This window comes from Salvelinus alpinus, chromosome 26, assembly GCF_045679555.1.
Source record: "Salvelinus alpinus chromosome 26, SLU_Salpinus.1, whole genome shotgun sequence".
Taxonomy (NCBI): Eukaryota; Metazoa; Chordata; class Actinopteri; order Salmoniformes; family Salmonidae; genus Salvelinus; species Salvelinus alpinus.
Genome location: NC_092111.1, coordinates 2,605,524 through 2,622,394, shown reverse-complemented (window position 1 = coordinate 2,622,394; position 16,871 = coordinate 2,605,524). Strand labels below are relative to the sequence as shown.

The following is a 16,871-nucleotide window of genomic DNA, read 5'->3' as shown; positions in this document are numbered from 1 at the left end:
GTCCCTCATCCCGGTGTTTCCCCTTATCCCGGTGCTGCCCCTTATCCCGATGCTGCCCCTTCAGTTAGGTGGGTTTAGTTGGAGGGTGGTCATTGGGGGGGGGGATACGGAAGCGGGGAGTGACTATGGTGGTGTGGGGACAGCGTCCAGAGCCGGAGCCACCACCGTGGACAGATGCCCACCCAGACCCTCCCCTAGACTTTTGGTGGTGCGTTCGGAGTTATCACCTTGAGGGGGGGGTTATGTCACGTTCCTGACCTATTTTTATGTTATTTTGATTATGTTTAGTTGGTCAGGGCGTGAGTTGGGGTGGGCATTGTATGTTGTGTGTGTTTTGGTTAGTCTATGGGTGTTGTATGTGTATGGGATAGAGTATTGTTAGGTTGTCTAGTTATGTCTATGGCTGCCTAGATTGGGTCTCAATCAGAGACAGCTGTCATTCATTTGTCTCTGATTGGGAGCCATATTTAAGGTAGCCATAGGCAGTAGGCTTTTGTGGGTAGTTGTCTTGTTTAACGTTTGTTGCTCGTCTGGGCACTTGCGTTATTTAGCTTCACGATCATTTGTTGTTTTGTTTGTTTGTAATAGTGTTTTCGTTTCATGTTCATCTTCGTTCGTTTAATTAAAAGAAGATGGCTTATTTTCCTCATGCTGCGTTTTGGTCCGTCTCTCCTCCACACGATCGTGACAGTTAGTTTCATTCTATTTCTTCTTTAAGATGTTTTTTTCCCCAAGTGCAATATTTAGATGTGTGGTCACAAGCATTCTATTATAATATTATAAAGGCTGTCATGGCTAACTGCAATATTAGTGTATTGTTTTTTCTCAAGACTTGAGTGTCATTCGCATTTTTTGCTATGATTTAGGTTCACATGAACCACTTTTTATTTTACACACAGACACTGATCATGTAGATCATATTCTTTGTTGTTTAATTAGTTAAAACCTGCATTTCCCCCTAGCAGGAATTGTGTCACCTTTTTGGGCCCTCGCCAGTTTGTATCCCTGCTGTAGGGTGTCTCATTATCGTTGGTAATCAAGCCTACTACTGTTGTGTCGTCTGCAAATGTGATGATTGATTTGGAGGCGTGCTTGGCCACGCAGTCATGGGTGAACAGGGAGTACAGGAGGGGGCTGAGCACGCACCATTGTGGGGCCCCAGTGTTGAGGATCAGCGGAGTGGAGGGGTTGTTTCCTACCTTCACCACCTGGGGGCAGTCCGTCAGGAAGTCCAGGACCCAGTTGCACAGGGTGAGGTTCAGACCCATGGCCTCAAGCTTAATGATGAGCTAGGAGGGTACTATTGTGTTTAATGCTGAGCTAGAGTCAATAAACAGCATTCTTACAGATGGCGATTGCATCGTCTGTGGATCTATTGGGGCGGTAAGCGAATTGAAGTGGGTCTAGGGTGGCAAGTAAGGTGGAGGTGATATGAACCTTGACTAGTCTCTCAAAGCACTTCATGATGACAGAGTTGAGTGCTACGGGCGATAGTCATTTAGTTCAAGGTAAAAACCCAAACCAATCCTTGCATCAATACCGGTATTAGGGTAAAATACGGTATATCTGGACAGCACTCCTGGTTTTACAGAAATAAAAGCCAAAACACTAGAGAATTGTAATAGCAGTCTCTCTCCATGCTGTTTACCTCACAAGACCTAGCCCGCCCCCTGTCACTCATGGAGCGCATTTGTTGTTGCTTGACCACAAGACACTTTCGTTCAGTCTGCATGGTCAATGCAGCACATGCAACAATGTTGATAACAACAATGTTATTTCCACTTTGCGTCTTAATATAAATCCACAAGCATTCTATAATAATACTTAGTTTGTTTCTTACATCTGCAAATCATATCAACATTAGCAAACAGCTAGTTTGTCTAGCAAACAGCTAGTTTGTCTTTTCTTAGCAAGTTGTTACTAAATCGTGTTAGCCACTAATGCTAATCGCTACTTATCTGGCTGAGTGTACTGAGTCAGCTATGTAGGTCCCCTAGAAAACACTGACCAACACTTTGGTTCCTACCCTGTAACAATAACTCTGGCATTATAATAATTATTATATTATAATAATCATTCTATTTCCATGATTCCAACAGTTTACCCAAGTGTTTTGATCTAAATCACAACCACTGCACTGCCAGCCAGGCAGAACCTCCCTTGTTTAAAGCCAATTTATGGTCAATCTCGAGAGTGTACTGTCCGTACATCATTTACCGCGATGCGGCCTCTGCAGAAGTGAGCACATTCATACTTGCGCTTCACAGAGCTGTTGTGAAGGAAGTTGTCAAGGAAGTGAGTTTGTGTTTATACAGGATGTGCACCCCTACCTACCCAATCATGTGAATGCAGAGCTATAGGGAGCCCTCCACATTGTTAAAACATTTAGGAGGCACACGGCAATGCGGTACGGAGCTTGATTTGGCCTCCGCAAGCCTCCGGAGGCTTTGCAATTGCGTCACACCATCCGTACGGAGCCTCCGGACCTCATTGCCTGATCAAGCATAAATCGGGTTTTACCTGCACTGCCAGCCAGGCAGAACCTCCCCTGTTTCACTGGACTGCCAGCCAGCTAGGCCATACAGAGTGCAGCTTGCATTATTGAAGGCCCAACATGATTGGTGTAACTCCCACAGTTCAAAGTCAGATGCTGAGCACTGCTGATTGTGCTGGTTAAAGGTAGACTCAGCAATGCATGAAGTAAACGGAAATATCGGTTCGAATTCAGCAACAACTAAGACCGTTGGAGCATGAGGCTAACTCCACTGTTTTGGTCCTGTAGCGACATGCGCAGATACTCTGTGTGGCTGTGTGAGAGCAGTGTTGCATCGCGCTCATCTGAATATCTGTGCTGCTGCTCATACCAACATCGCTGAGTCTGTTTAATATTATATTATTTTAAAGCCCATCTAGGTACTGATGTGTGCAACTCCCACAGTTCAAAGTCAGTTGCTGAGCATTGCTGACAGTGCCGGTTAATATTATATTATTTCAAAGTCCATCGAAGGACTGATGCTGCAAATTTGGGCAAGCTTAAAGGACCGTTTAAAAAAAAAAATGTTTTACCAAATCTCTATTTTTGATGAAAGCACGCATTTGCTTGTGCACTAAAAAGTATTGCTCAAATCCAACAAAACAGAATATAAAATACTGAAATTACACTATTTCATGTGTACAACATCTGCATCACTGTATTATAGTTTTGCAGTTTTTAAAAGGACGTTATTTAGTGTTTTTGGAGCTTTGTTCATGTTTTCTGCATCCCCACATTCTGCCGAATGAGCCTGAGGAGGTCTATCGCTGGTCGGGTAAGTTTTTCAGAACCAAGTGAAATCACATAAAAAGTGTCTGTACACTTCTATAGCATGCCATTTACATTCCAAAGTAGAGATTGTCCTTTAAGCACGATGGTGCAATGCCCTGATTGTTGATAGGCCTAACTCAATGTGTCAATGTTTGAAACTATAAACTTTATTATTAAATTGCCCCATTTCTGGGACGGCATTTTGCATCAGTACATTTCTGATAAAATAATACATCTACTTACTTACTTACTGTAGCCAAACTGTCATTTATGTTACCTTATGCTAATACTGTTCCAGTACAGGTCCATGAGAAATAATTAAAGCAGATATGTGACACACCATCTGGATTCAGTCCTACTGTATGTACTGTAGCAGAATTTGAAGCTCAGAGCTAAAAAAATATCTTATACACTGCAGTTGTATGGTAGTGTACTAAACAACCAAAGGTTTCAAGATTAAAGACTGGTTTATACTACTTCTATCGACATGTCTGTATACAGTTGTCGCAGTGACATTATGGACATTCTATTGTCGTCTGACATCAAACTTGTTCTTGTCGTTATGAAAAAGTATAAACACAAAAGCAGTCTGGTGGTCCAAAATAGCATAACTGGTGTATTTTAACACCAATAAACCCATTTGTTTCAAAATGTATCTAGCAAACCAGGCAACTAAAATCAACTTTCTAAACAATATTTTGCTTAGTTTCTAGCTTGTTATCTAGCTAACGTTAAGTTAGCTGGCTAGCCATTTCAAATAATGACCATATCATATAGCTGGCAATGTCTTAATTTTAGCACATTTGTAATCATTATTACAGGACAATAAACTCACAACGAGATCATTATTTACAAGTTAATGGTGAGCTAATTACAGGAAATAGCTTACGGTTGTGAGTGTGATTAAATAAAAGCAGGGCATTCTGCTGGAGAATTTTAGAACTTGGACACTGTCTCGTTAGCCTAACGTTATGTTTTTTTTTTTACATTACCGCCTCTGTTAAACACACAATATCAAATAAAATCTATGTTTATTTGTCACATGCACAGGATACAGAAGGTGTAAACGGTACAGTGAGATGGTTACTTGCATAGTGGGGTCTTTTGTTTAAACATGTAGTTAGCTATCTAGCTAAATAATGAACCATAATCCCAACTCATAACGTTATTATCCTGCATGAATCTACAGGTAGCTAAAGCTAACCAACTAGGTTCAATGTTAGCTAGCTAGCTAACAATAGGCAATAACTCGCAATGCAAATTGCTCTGAGATATGAATAATATTACTACACAGATCATACATGTAACATTAGCTAGCAAGCCAGCCAGCTTAAGTTAGCTAGCTAACACTACGCTTTAACTTGCAGTGAAAACAACTTTCTGACTAAATTTGAAATGTAGAATATCAAAAAATTTAGCTAGCTAGGCTCTCTTACACGTATACATGGATGAACGCTTCTCTCGCTCTGTCACGGATGCCATGGTTGCCCCTAGTTTGAAGATGTAATCTGGAGACAGGTGTTTTATACAACAGCTTTTTGTGTGTTCTCTTTTCGACTCCATCCGCATATTTGCAATCAAACACCTGAATTTTCTCCTTAGCTATCATACTCTGCTTCCACCGAACATTTCACTGATTTCAAAACTCTGCCCTCCAGAAAGTGGAGAGCATTAGCAACACATTTGCAGTTCTTTGTGATATCGTTCAAAAATATGCATTAGAAAGGATTACCTACACATACTGAGCAACTCATGTTATAGACGGAAACGTGCTACACGTGCTACCAATCCGAACTCATCTCTCGGCATATCCAGCCCATCCATTATCTCAGCCAATCGTGGCTAGCGGGAAGGTTCCTTCCTTTTTCCGTGGCAAAACCAAGTAGGATCGTAATTTAACAATTTTATTTGTATTTACAGATGGCATACAAGTTTGTTATTAAGGCACATGAAAGTTCACATGTTCCAGAAGGCATTTATGCCAAAAAACGCATTCTGTAAGAAAAAAAAAAGGATTACGTTCAAATGCCTCTCCTGTGAACAAGTCACATATAGGCCTAACCCCCTAGTGTAGGGGTATTCAAATCTTACCCTATAAGTTCCGGAGCTTGCTGGTTTTCTGTTCTACCTGATAATTAGTTAATGACACCCACCTGGTGTCCCAGGTCTAAATCAGTTCCTGATTAGAGGGGATTTTCTTTTTTAAGCAGTAGAACTGGCTTCGAGGTCCAGATTTGGATTGGAGGGCCCTAGTGTACCTCACAACAAAGATCTCCTGGAACATGCTTGTGATAAAGTACCATTACCTTTCCTTCAGAGGATGGAAAAATATGAATCTCTAGCCTCGTATGACCATCCTGATCTCACGAGCGTACGGTATTCTGTTTTGCTGCACGGATTCTGTTAAATGAAGCAAAACAAGAGTGCAGTGGTCAGGATGGGGGATCAGGCTAACATTTCCTAGCCCAGGTGAAGGAATACTGTCAAATAGGCCTAATCCCGAAGACAATACATAATAATAGACTGATAATCCTGAAATCAAATCAAACACACTGAAATGCTTTGTGTCACAGCAGCTTGTTCTCTGCAAAGGCACCAAAAGCTGTTGTTCCTGTTGTTCTTTGAATATCAGACAAATATCCATCTTGTTGGTAATTTCGGTGGTACCTATACTAATGGCTGGAGGTGCTGTGATACCAGTCTGGTGGTCTTATAAAGTCGTTTTTATACGCCTCTGGCTCAGTCGCGGTTTCAACTGTCAGTTTATTGGTCCATTTAAGGCCTAACATTTCTTTCCATCTCTTTTAGGGTCTGGACGAGGAGGCCATCATTGACCTCGGGAAGACCAGCTCCACCACCAACACCAACTATGAGACGGAAGACCTGGAGAGTAAGTCTCGTCTAGACTTCTTCCCTGGTCCATACAGCCCTGCCAACTTACTGTACCTTTGTGTATGTCTATGCATGTGTGTTAATTTCTGTGTGCAATGTGTTTGAGAAATGGTGTGCCAGTTGAATTGGCTAAATTCAGTCAATTGCATTGAATTGAAGTGGATTTGAACTCAACCCTGGTTCCAGTCAGCCTCTGTGAATGTACCAGTTTGTGTACCTGCCTTTATTACTGTTGTGTCTAGATGCCTGTTTTTCTGTCTCTGTGTGGATGATTCCTGTCCACATTATAGGCCTAGATACATGCTGTGAATAGAAAGAACAGGTGTTGCTGGTTTTGTTTCTCAGGGGGCCTTGGCAGATTAAAGCCTGGCTCTCCTCACCTGCAGCTTTCCAGAAGGGTATGTTCATTAGCCAGACAAACATGAGCCCACTGACATATTGCAAATGTAATTGAGCTTAACTGTCGTGTACACCTTTATTCAAGTCCAGCTGGATACTCTGTGTTGCTGGTTGGAATATCCGGCTATATAAAAAAATTATCCCAAATTAGCGTCAAGCTTTGGTTTAAATTTCAAAAGGACTTCCAATGGTATGATATGCTATCCCGGTGGGCAAAACTGGATGAAATGATGTCATTGCAACCAGATACTGGGTATGACATAATTTCAAACAGTTTTGCCTGCTGGGATAGTATCAGCTGTGATATTGTAGTCGTATCACATGAAAGTACTGTGCATATGACACGGTGGTGTCTGACACAGTGGTGTCTCCTTATAACCCAAACATTCTCTGCCTATCACTTTGATTAGCCGCAAATCTGGCCTCTGATTATCTGGCCTGTCTAGGTAACAAAGCTAACATTCTCTCTGAGCTGTACATTCCAGGGGATTTCAAACACGACCTGTGATTATCTCTAATGGGTACTGAGAACGCCTACCAATCACCTGCCTAGTTCCCCAGGCAGAAATAGGCTGCATGTTTCATTGGAGCTTGCAGTAAAGTACATGGTATGGTTGACTAAGAGAGTACTAAATGGTCAGTAGACTGTCTATGGTCATACAAAACAGTATGATGAGTAACTTTTTATTAGAGGTCAATGTGTATGTCATGAAATGAATGACTACTTTCAATTTATGTAGGAAAATCTAAATAAACAAAAACTGAGATACAAGGTTTTTCCAGGAAGCGGGCGATATTTGAGTTATAATTATTTTAGAAACAGAGCTGGCAGCGAGCCAGTTGTTATTGAAACTAATCCTCTGTGGTCCTTCTCCTGGGAACGAGGCAGAGACAGGAGAGGGTTTTAAAGCAAGTGTCATTGCGGCTCACGTCTGGAGAATGCAGCTTGCAAATAACATCATTACCAAATGTACTGTATTCCCCAGGCCTGTGTCTGTTCTCTCTCTCTCTCTCTCTGTAGTTTGTCATTCTCTCTCTCTCTCTCTCGCTCTCTCTATTCATTATCCCTCTCCTTTCCCCTGTTTTGTTTCTTGTATTTTTGTCTCTCTTCATTCCTCTCAAACACTATATCCCTCTCTCTTATCGCCCTTCTCTTTTTCTTTGTATATCCATCTGTTAGACTCATGTCTTTCTCTTATCTTTTCCTTCTCCCCTTCTCTTATGTCTGGTTTTCATCAGCTCTCCCAGAGTATCTCTCAAATCAAAGTAGAAATGTCTCATCCTCCCAAAACGTCTATTGGCACAGAAAACTAGGACATTTGCATTTCAGAGCAAGAATCCAACAAACAGGGAAAATAAACAAATATGAAAAAAGTGATGGTATTTTTTCCTGTCTAAGTAGGTTATTCACAGGAAATGGAGCCTGGTAACCTGTAAATCTCTCTCTGGTTTGGTGTGGTGTGTCTCAGGCCACAGGGCAGTCTATGTCGGGGTCCATGTGCCGCTGGGCCGGGCGAGCAAACGCAGGCACCACCGCAGAGGCCACAAACACCACCGCAAGAGGCGGGAGCGGGAGGAGGACCGCGAGGAGGAGGAGGACCCCACTTATGGTAACTAACTTCTACCTTAAAGTCCAGTTAAAAGCATCAGCTGACTGTTAGAAATGTTAGTAGAGGTGCTGACTAAAGGAATAGTAAACTTCAGACACTTTATAGGCTGACAAATTGCTGACAACAATTTAATAGGTTAACAATTTTCATCCATTAAATTGTTGGGAGGATATACCTTCCTTGATGCCTTTTTTGCATCTCCTCATGCAATTGAATAAATGTGTGGTGGAACATATGGCTAAATAGACTTAAATCTATGTTGTTACCCTACATACAGGTAGGCTATCATGGGGTAATTTGGATAAAGAGTCAGGGCTTTTAGTGTCGCGCTAATGTACCGGTAGACATAATCATAATGTATTGGAATCGTGTCAACGCAAAACTCCCACCACAAATTCAGCTTTTGCCCCCAAATGATTTGTAACAATTTACTTTATTTATTGACATTTCTTAATTTTCACAAGCATCCCCCCCAAAAAATGACAACTAAGCCCCTTTTACCCCTCCTTCCCACACAGAACATCACTCCCCTCAACACATACACAGAACAACATGCTACATGAGAGTGCAGCATACAGATCCCTACCCAACCCATCCCACAACCCCCCCCAACCCAGTATTGGCCTCAATTATGTACAAAATAACAAGACAGAGTGTCCTCAAAATCAAATAATAGCAAATAAATGAGTCAACACAAATACAATATACACTCACCGGCCAGTTTATTATGTACACCCGTCTAGTACTGGGTCGGACCCACCTTTGCCTCCAAAACAGCCCGACACAAGGTGTCGGAAATGTTTGTTGCTTGGTATCAAGGGACTTAAAGTGTGCCAGGAAAATCTTCCCCACACCAGTACACCACCGCCACCAGCCTGTACCGTTGAGAACAGGCAGTATGGGTCCATGGACTCATGCTGTTTACGCCAAATCCTGACTCTGCCATCAGCATGACGCAACAGCATTCGTCGCACCAGGCAATGTTTTTCCACTACTTATTTGTCCATTGTTAGTGATCGTGTGCCCACTGCAGCCACTTTTTAGCTGATGGGAGTGGAATCCGGTGTGGTCCTCTGCTGCAATAGCCCATCCAGATCGACGAGTTGTGCGTTCCGAGTTTAAGTGTTATTTTTATACAGTCGTGGACAAAAGTATTGAGAATGACACAAATATTAATTTCCACAAAGTTTGCTGCTTCAGTGTCTTTAGATATTTTTGTCAGATGTTACTATGCAATACTGAAATATAATTACAAGCATTTCATAAGTGTCAAAGGCTTTTTTTGACAATTACATGAAGTTGATGTAAAGAGTCAATATTTGCAGTGTTGACCCTTCTTTTTCAAGACCTCTGCAATCCGCCCTGACATGCTGTCAATTAACTTCTGGGCCACATCCTGACTGATGGCAGCCCATTATTGCATAATCAATGCTTGGAGTTTGTCAGAATTTGTGGGTTTTTGTTTGTCCACCCACCTCTTGAGGATTGACCACAAGTTCTCAATGGGATTAAGGTCTGGGGAGTATCCTGGCCATGGACCCAAAATATCAATGTTTTGTTCCCCGAGCCACTTAGTTATCACTTTTGCCTTATGGCAAGGTGCTCCATCATGCTGGAAAAGGCATTGTTCGTCACCAAACTGTTCCTGGATGGTTGGGAGAAGTTGCTCTCGGAGGATGTGTTGGTACCATTCTTTATTCATGGCTGTGTTCTTAGCCAAAATTGTGAGTGAGCCCACTCCCTTGGCTGAGAAGCAACCCCACACATGAATGGTCTCAGGATGCTTTACTGTTGGCATGACACATGACTGATGGTAGCGCTCACCTTGTCTTCTCCGGACAAGCTTTTTTTCGGATGCCCCAAACAATTGGAAAGGGGAAAAATGACTTTACCCCAGTCTTCAGCAGTCCAATCCCTGTACCTTTTGCAGAATATCAGTCTGTCCCTGATGTTTTTCCTGGAGAGAAGTTGCTTCTTTGCTGCCCTTCTTGACACCAGGCCATCCTCCAAAAGTCTTCGCCTCACTGTGCGTGCAGATGCACTCATACCTGCCTGCTGCCATTCCTGAGCAAGCTCTGTACTGGTGGTGCCCCGATCCCGCAGCTGAATCAACTTTAGGAGATGGTCCTGGCGCTTGCTGGACTTTCTTGGGCGCCCTGAAGCCTTCTTCACAACAATTGAACCGCTCTCCTTGAAGTTCTTGATGATCCGATAAATGGTTGATTTAGGTGCAATCTTACTGGCAGCAATATCTTTGCCGGTGAAGCCCTTTTTGTGCAAAGCAATGATGACGGCACATGTTTCCTTAACGGGTAAACATGGTTGACAGAGGAAGAACAATGATTCCAAGCGCCACCCTCCTTTTGAATCTTCCAGTCTGTTATTCGAACTCAATCAGCATGACAGAGTGATCTCCAGCCTTGTTCTCGTCAACACTCACACCTGTGTTAACGAGAGAATCACTGACATGATGTCACCTGGTCCTTTTGTGGCAGGGCTGAAATGCAGTGGAAATGTTTTTGGGGGATTCAGTTCATTTGCATGGCAAAGAGGGACTTTGCAATTAATTGCAATCCATCTGATCACTCTTCATAACATTCTGGAGTATATGCAAATTGCCATCATACAAACTGAGGCAGCAGACTTTGTGAAAATGAATATTTGTGTCATTCTCAAAACTTTTGGCCATGACTGTACACTGCATTCGGAAAAAGCATTCAGACCCCTTGACTTTTTCCACATTTTTTTTTACGTTACAGCTGAAATAGATTTGTTTAAATTCCCCCCCTCCCCCCCCCCATCAATCTACACACAATACCCCATAATGACAAAGCAATAACAGGTTTTTAGAAATGTTTGCAAATGCATAAAAAAACAAAAAACTGAAATATCACCTTTACAAGTATTCAGACCCTTTACTCAGCACTTTGCTTAAGCACATTAGGCAGTGATTACATCCTCGAATCTTGGGGAGCGTTGCTGCACAGCTATTTTCAGGTCTCTCCAGAGACGTTTTCTTTTCCTGCCTTGTGACGGACACAGAACCTGAAGGGCTGGAGCTCTAGATACCACCTGGTCACACGAGAATTCCTGTCCTTCATGGTCTGGATCCAGGTCAGGGCTCTATGGTCTGTGTGCAGGTCAAATTCCCTCCCAAGAAGATAGTAGCGCAGAAACAGTGAAATGCTTACTTACAGGTTCTAACCTATAGTGCAAAAAAGGTATTAGGTGAGCAATAGATAGGTAAAGGGATAAAACAGTAAAAAAAAAAGACAGGCTATATACAGTAGCGAGGCTATAAAAGTAGCGAGGCTACATTCAGACACCGGTTAGTCAGGCTGATTGAGGTAGTATGTACATGTAGATATGGTTAACTTCTTATGGCTGCGGTCAGAGGCCGAGCAGTTGCCGTACCAGGCAGTGATGCAACCAGTCAGGATGCTCTCGATGTTGCAGCAATAGAACCTTTTGAGGATCTCAGGACCCATGCCAAATATTTTTTGTTTCCTGCGGGGGAATAGGCTTTGTCATGCCCTCTTCACGACTGTCTTGGTGTGTTTGGACCATTCTAGTTTGTTGTTGATGTGGACACCAAGGAAATTGAAGCTCTCAACCTGCTCCACTACAGCCCCGTCGATGAGAATGGGGGCGTGCTCGGTCCTCCTTTTCTTGTAGTCCACAATAATCTCCTTTGTCTTGGTTACGTTGAGGGATAGGTTGTTATTCTGGCACTACCCGGCCAGGTCTCTGACTTTCTCCCTATAGGCTGTCTCGGTGATCACTGTTGTGTCGTCTGCAAACTTAATGAAGGCGTTGGAGTTATGATTGCCATGCAGTCGTGGGTGAACAGGGAGTACAGGAGGGGACTGGGCACGCACCCCTGGGGAGCTCCAGTGTTGAGGATCAGCGTGGCAGATGTGTTGCTACCTACCCTCACCACCTGGGGGCGGCCTGTCAGGAAGTCCAGGATCCAGTTGCAGGGGGAGGTGTTTAGTCCCAGGATCCTTAGCTTAGTGATGAGCTTTGAGGGTACTATAGTGTTGAACGCTGAGCTGTAGTCAATGAATAGCATTCTCACGTAAGTGTTCATTTTGTCCAGGTGGGAAAGGGCAGTGTGGAGTGCAATAGAGATTGCATAATCTGTGGATCTGTTGGGGCGGTATGCAAATTGGAGTGGGTCTAGGGTTTCTGGGATAATGGTGTTGATGTGAGCCATTACCAACCTTTCAAAGCACTTCATGGCTACAGACGTGAGTGCTACGGGTCAGTAGTCATTTAGGCAGGTTGTCTTTGTGTTCTTGGGCACAGGGACTATGGTGGTCTGCTTGAAGCATGTTGGTATTACAGACTCAATCAGGGACATGTTGAAAATGTCAGTGAAGACACCTGCCAGTTGGTCAGCACATGCCCGGAGCACACGTCCTGGTAATCCGTCTGGCCTCGCAGCCTTGTGTATGTTGACCTGTTTAAAGGTCTTACTCACGTCGGCTACGGAGAGCATGATCACACAGTCGCCTGGAACAGCAGATGATCTCATGCATGCCTCAGTGTTGCTTGCCTCGAAGCGAGCATAGAAGTGATTTAGCTCTGGTAGGCTCGTGTCGCTGGGCAGCTCGCGGCTGTGCTTCCCTTTGTAGTCTGTAATAGTTTGCATGCCCTGCCACATAAGACGAACGTCGGAGCCGGTGTAGTATGATTCAATCTTAGCCCTGTATTGACGTTTTGCCTGTTTGATGGTTCGTCGCATGGCATAGCAGGATTTCTTGCTAGTCCCGCACCTTGAAAGCGGCAGATCTACCCTTTAGCTCAGAGCGAATGTTGCCTGTAATCCATGGCTTCTGGTTGGGGTATGTACGTACAGTCACTGTGGGGACGACTTCCTCGATGCACTTATTGATAAAGCCAGTGACTGATGTGGTGTACTCGGAATGCCTTCGGAAGAATCCTGGAACATGTTCCAGTCTGTGATAGCAAAACAGTCCTGTAGTTTAGCATCTGCTTCATCTGACCTCTTTTTTATAGACCGAGTCACTGGTGCTTCCTGCTTAAATTTTTGCTTGTAAGCAGGATTCAGGAGGGTAGAGTTGTGGTCGGATTTACCAAATGGAGGGCGAGGGAGAGCTTTGTACGCGTCTCTGTGTGTGGAGTACAGGTGATCTAGAATTGTTTTCCCTCTGGTTGCACATTTAACATGTTGATGGAAATTTGGTAGAACTGATTCATAAGTTTCCCTGCATTAAAGTCTCCGGCCACTATGAGCGCCGCCTCTGGGTGAGTGGTTTCCTGTTTGCTTATTTCCTTATACAGTTGACTGAGTGCGGTCTTAGTGCCAGCATCTGTCTGTGGTGGTAAATAAACAGCCACGAAAAGTATAGCTGAAAACTCTAGGCAATAGTGTGACCTGCAATTTATCACAATATACTCTACTTCAGGCGAGCAAAATCTAGAGACTTCCTTAGATTTCGTGCACCAACTGTTGTTTACAAATATGCACAGACCGCCCCCCCTCGTCTTACTGGTGTGCTGTTCTATCTTGCCGGTGCAGCGTGTATCCCGCTAGCTGAATATCCATGTCGTCATTTAGCACGATTCCGTGAAACATAGGATATTACAGTTTTTGATGTCCCATTGGTAGGATATTTGTGATCTTACCTCGTCTAGTTTATTGTCCAATGATTGCACATTGGCGAGTAGTATTGACGGTAACGCCAGCTTTCCCACTCGCCTTTTTCGGGTCCTGACCAGGCGTCCGGCTCTTTGTCCTCTGTACCTGCGCCGCTTCCTCAGTCATTTGGATACATCCAAATGTTTGATTATGCCCCATTTTCACCTGTTATTGCTAGAAAAGTTTGCGTTCTTGTCAGGACACTCAACACTATTAAATACGAGGAAACCGGATTGCATATCAAACACTAGGCTAAAAGCTAGCGTCACGCCCTGATCTGTTTCACCTGTTCTTGTGATTGTCTCCACCCCCTCCAGGTGTCGCTTATTTTCCCCAGTGTATTTATTCCTGTGTTTCCTGTTTTTCTGTGCCAGTTTGTCTTGTATGTTAGTCAAGTCAACCAGTGTGTTTTTCCTGTACTCCTTATGCTATTCTCTTTCTGATCGTCCTACCTGTTTTGACCCCTGCCTGAATCTGGACTACTTTCCCGCCTGCCTGCCCTGACCTTGATTCTGCCTGCCCTTCGGTACCTTTTGGACTCTGGTCTGGTTTTGACCCTTTTGCCTGTCCACGACCATTCTCTTGCCTTCCCCTATTGGATTCATACATATTGTAAGACAACCATCTGCCTCCTGTGTCTGCATCTGCGTCTCACCTTGTGTCATAAGTAGTTTGTTGCAAGCAAACCTGTCAATATGACAACCAAATTCAAAAATATCAGTTGCTAAATCCAGCTGGTGAAACCAGAAACAAGGGAGCAATTCTGACGTTATTGTTTTGCTGATTCACTCAGACTTGAGTTCTGGCTCTGTTCTTTCACATTTACCTTTTTCTACTCCCACCACACCACATTTAATTATTCCACTCTTTGTAATGCAGAGGAATTCACAGCACTCCATTCAGAAGCTAAGCTTTGGCTCCCGTTCTTCCCACACTCTCCTCATCTCTATATCTCCTGTCATCTCTCCCTGCCTCCCCCATCCATCTAGACACACCCTCCCAGCGGGTGCAGTTCATCCTGGGTACCGAGGATGATGATGTGGAGCACGTCCCCCATGACCTGTTCACCGAGTTGGACGAGCTCTCTTTCAGGGATGGGAGCGCCACTGAGTGGAAGGAGACCGCCAGGTAGGTCACAGCCCAGCCCAGGTTCCAGACTCCATACTCCAGGGTCCATGTGGCTTTAGAGAGGCCGTGTTATTATGCCATTCTTTGTTCATTCAGGTCTAGACTCAACAGCACTTTATTGGTGCCGTAGGTTTTCCCTGAAACGTTGATGACTTTAACTAATTTTGAAGTAGTCTCCTAGAATGTGGTAAAAGATTCAGGGGAACTAACTTTTTAAAAGCTAAAACTGTACTGCTGCTAGACTGTTGGGGAATGGTTACGTGTCTTGTATGTGAATGTGTGATTAATGGGTAAGATTGACAGAGCTCTACTGCCTACAGGTCTGACTGTGAGTCTATCTTAGTCATCCTCCATAGCCATGGCACCATCACCATCCCAGACATTGTCAGCCTACGCTCACGGGCTCAGACACAAATACACAGCAATTTACCGATCTTAAAAAAACGAGTTAAAAGCCTAAAAAACGGAATAAAAGGTTTTCCATTACCTCTCAAAAGTGAACACCTCCAGGCAAGGCAATATGTCTGTCTTCTGCTCAAGTTGTTCTTAGACAGCGTTTGGGAAATGGAAGTATGAGTATCGAAGCCATATTGGTGTGTGTGTGTGTGTTGTGTAGGTGGTTGAAGTTTGAGGAGGACGTGGAAGATGGAGGGGAGCGTTGGAGCAAGCCCTACGTGGCCACCCTGTCTCTACACAGCCTGTTTGAGCTGAGGAGCTGCATCCTCAACGGCACTGTCATGCTGGACATGAGGGCCACCTGTATCGAGGAGATTGCAGGTACAGAAGACGTTAGTGTGTACACATTTGCATGCTATAGGATTAGCTAGATTTGTGTGTGCACCAGAGGTAAACAATGATAAACAATGATAAAAAGTTGGTTGAATAAGGTGAAATTGAATTGATCTCTCTGTGTGTGTGTGTGTGTATGCAAGCTCATTTGCAAGTGTGTGTGTGTGTGCGTGCCAATGGTGTAAACCTCCAAGTTAACAACAATACAAGGCAATACAATGTGCCCGTTTCTGTGTGTGTGTTCACATGTGTGTCCAGACATGTTGATTGACAGCATGGTGGCGTCTGGCCAGCTGAAGGAGGAGCTGCGTCAGAAGGTGCGTGAGGCCATGTTGAAGAGACACCACCACCAGAACGAGAGGAAGCTCAGCAACCGCATCCCGCTGGTGCGCTCAATCGCAGACATAGGCAAGAAACATTCAGACCCGTTCTTGCTTGAGAGAAATGGTGAGATCCCCTGCGCCGCGCACACTCCATTTCTTTTTCCTCATCCTCGAAGGGCGTTGAAATAATCTTTGTAATCCTTGGTAATTCCAAAAAAGGAAAGCTGACAGCATCTCGTACATATGACCACAACAATCATGTATGTGATGTTTGCCATTTAGCAGACGCTTTTATTGAGTGACTGACAGTACAGTGAGTGCATACATTTTAGTATGTGTGGCCCCAGCGGGATTCCAACCCACGACCCTGGCGTTGCTAGCGCCGTGGTCTTACCAACTGAGCCACACAAGACCAAATCCACCATGGCTGTTCAGGAGGTGTCAAACTAGTGATGTGAGTAGATGCTACAATGAGGACATAAGCCACATAGAGACAACTACTACGCCCCACTGTGAAAGAGAAATCTGGGTGCGATGGTGCGTGTGGCTGGCCTGTCTCAGGGTTTTGCTTCTGAGAATTAACAATGGCTTCTACTCCATGTTAGAATGGTTGGGGTAATGCTCTTCTTGCATTCGATAGGTTTTGTTTATTGAGCATGACCTCAGGTTGTGGTGTGTACTCAGATGATCGTGTGTGTGACTGTTTATGTGAATTAAATAATTAGCTCGTGCTACAGTTCCAATGCTCTCTGGTCTCTGTC

The 16,871-nt window shown here is 43.9% G+C and overlaps 1 protein-coding gene across 8 annotated transcripts in view; it reads left to right on the top strand.

The window, feature by feature from the left end:
- The window catches only part of LOC139554448 (sodium bicarbonate cotransporter 3-like), a 61,137-nt gene that overhangs the window by 16,873 nt on the left and 27,393 nt on the right, over nt 1-16,871 (top strand). For all 8 annotated transcript variants that reach the window (XM_071367254.1, XM_071367257.1, XM_071367253.1 and 5 more), the window contains exons 2-6: nt 6,113-6,194; nt 8,065-8,205; nt 14,860-14,998; nt 15,615-15,775; nt 16,046-16,234. In XM_071367254.1, coding sequence (XP_071223355.1) covers nt 6,113-6,194; nt 8,065-8,205; nt 14,860-14,998; nt 15,615-15,775; nt 16,046-16,234 — 712 coding nt within the window. The remainder of the gene's footprint in view (nt 1-6,112; nt 6,195-8,064; nt 8,206-14,859; nt 14,999-15,614; nt 15,776-16,045; nt 16,235-16,871) is intronic.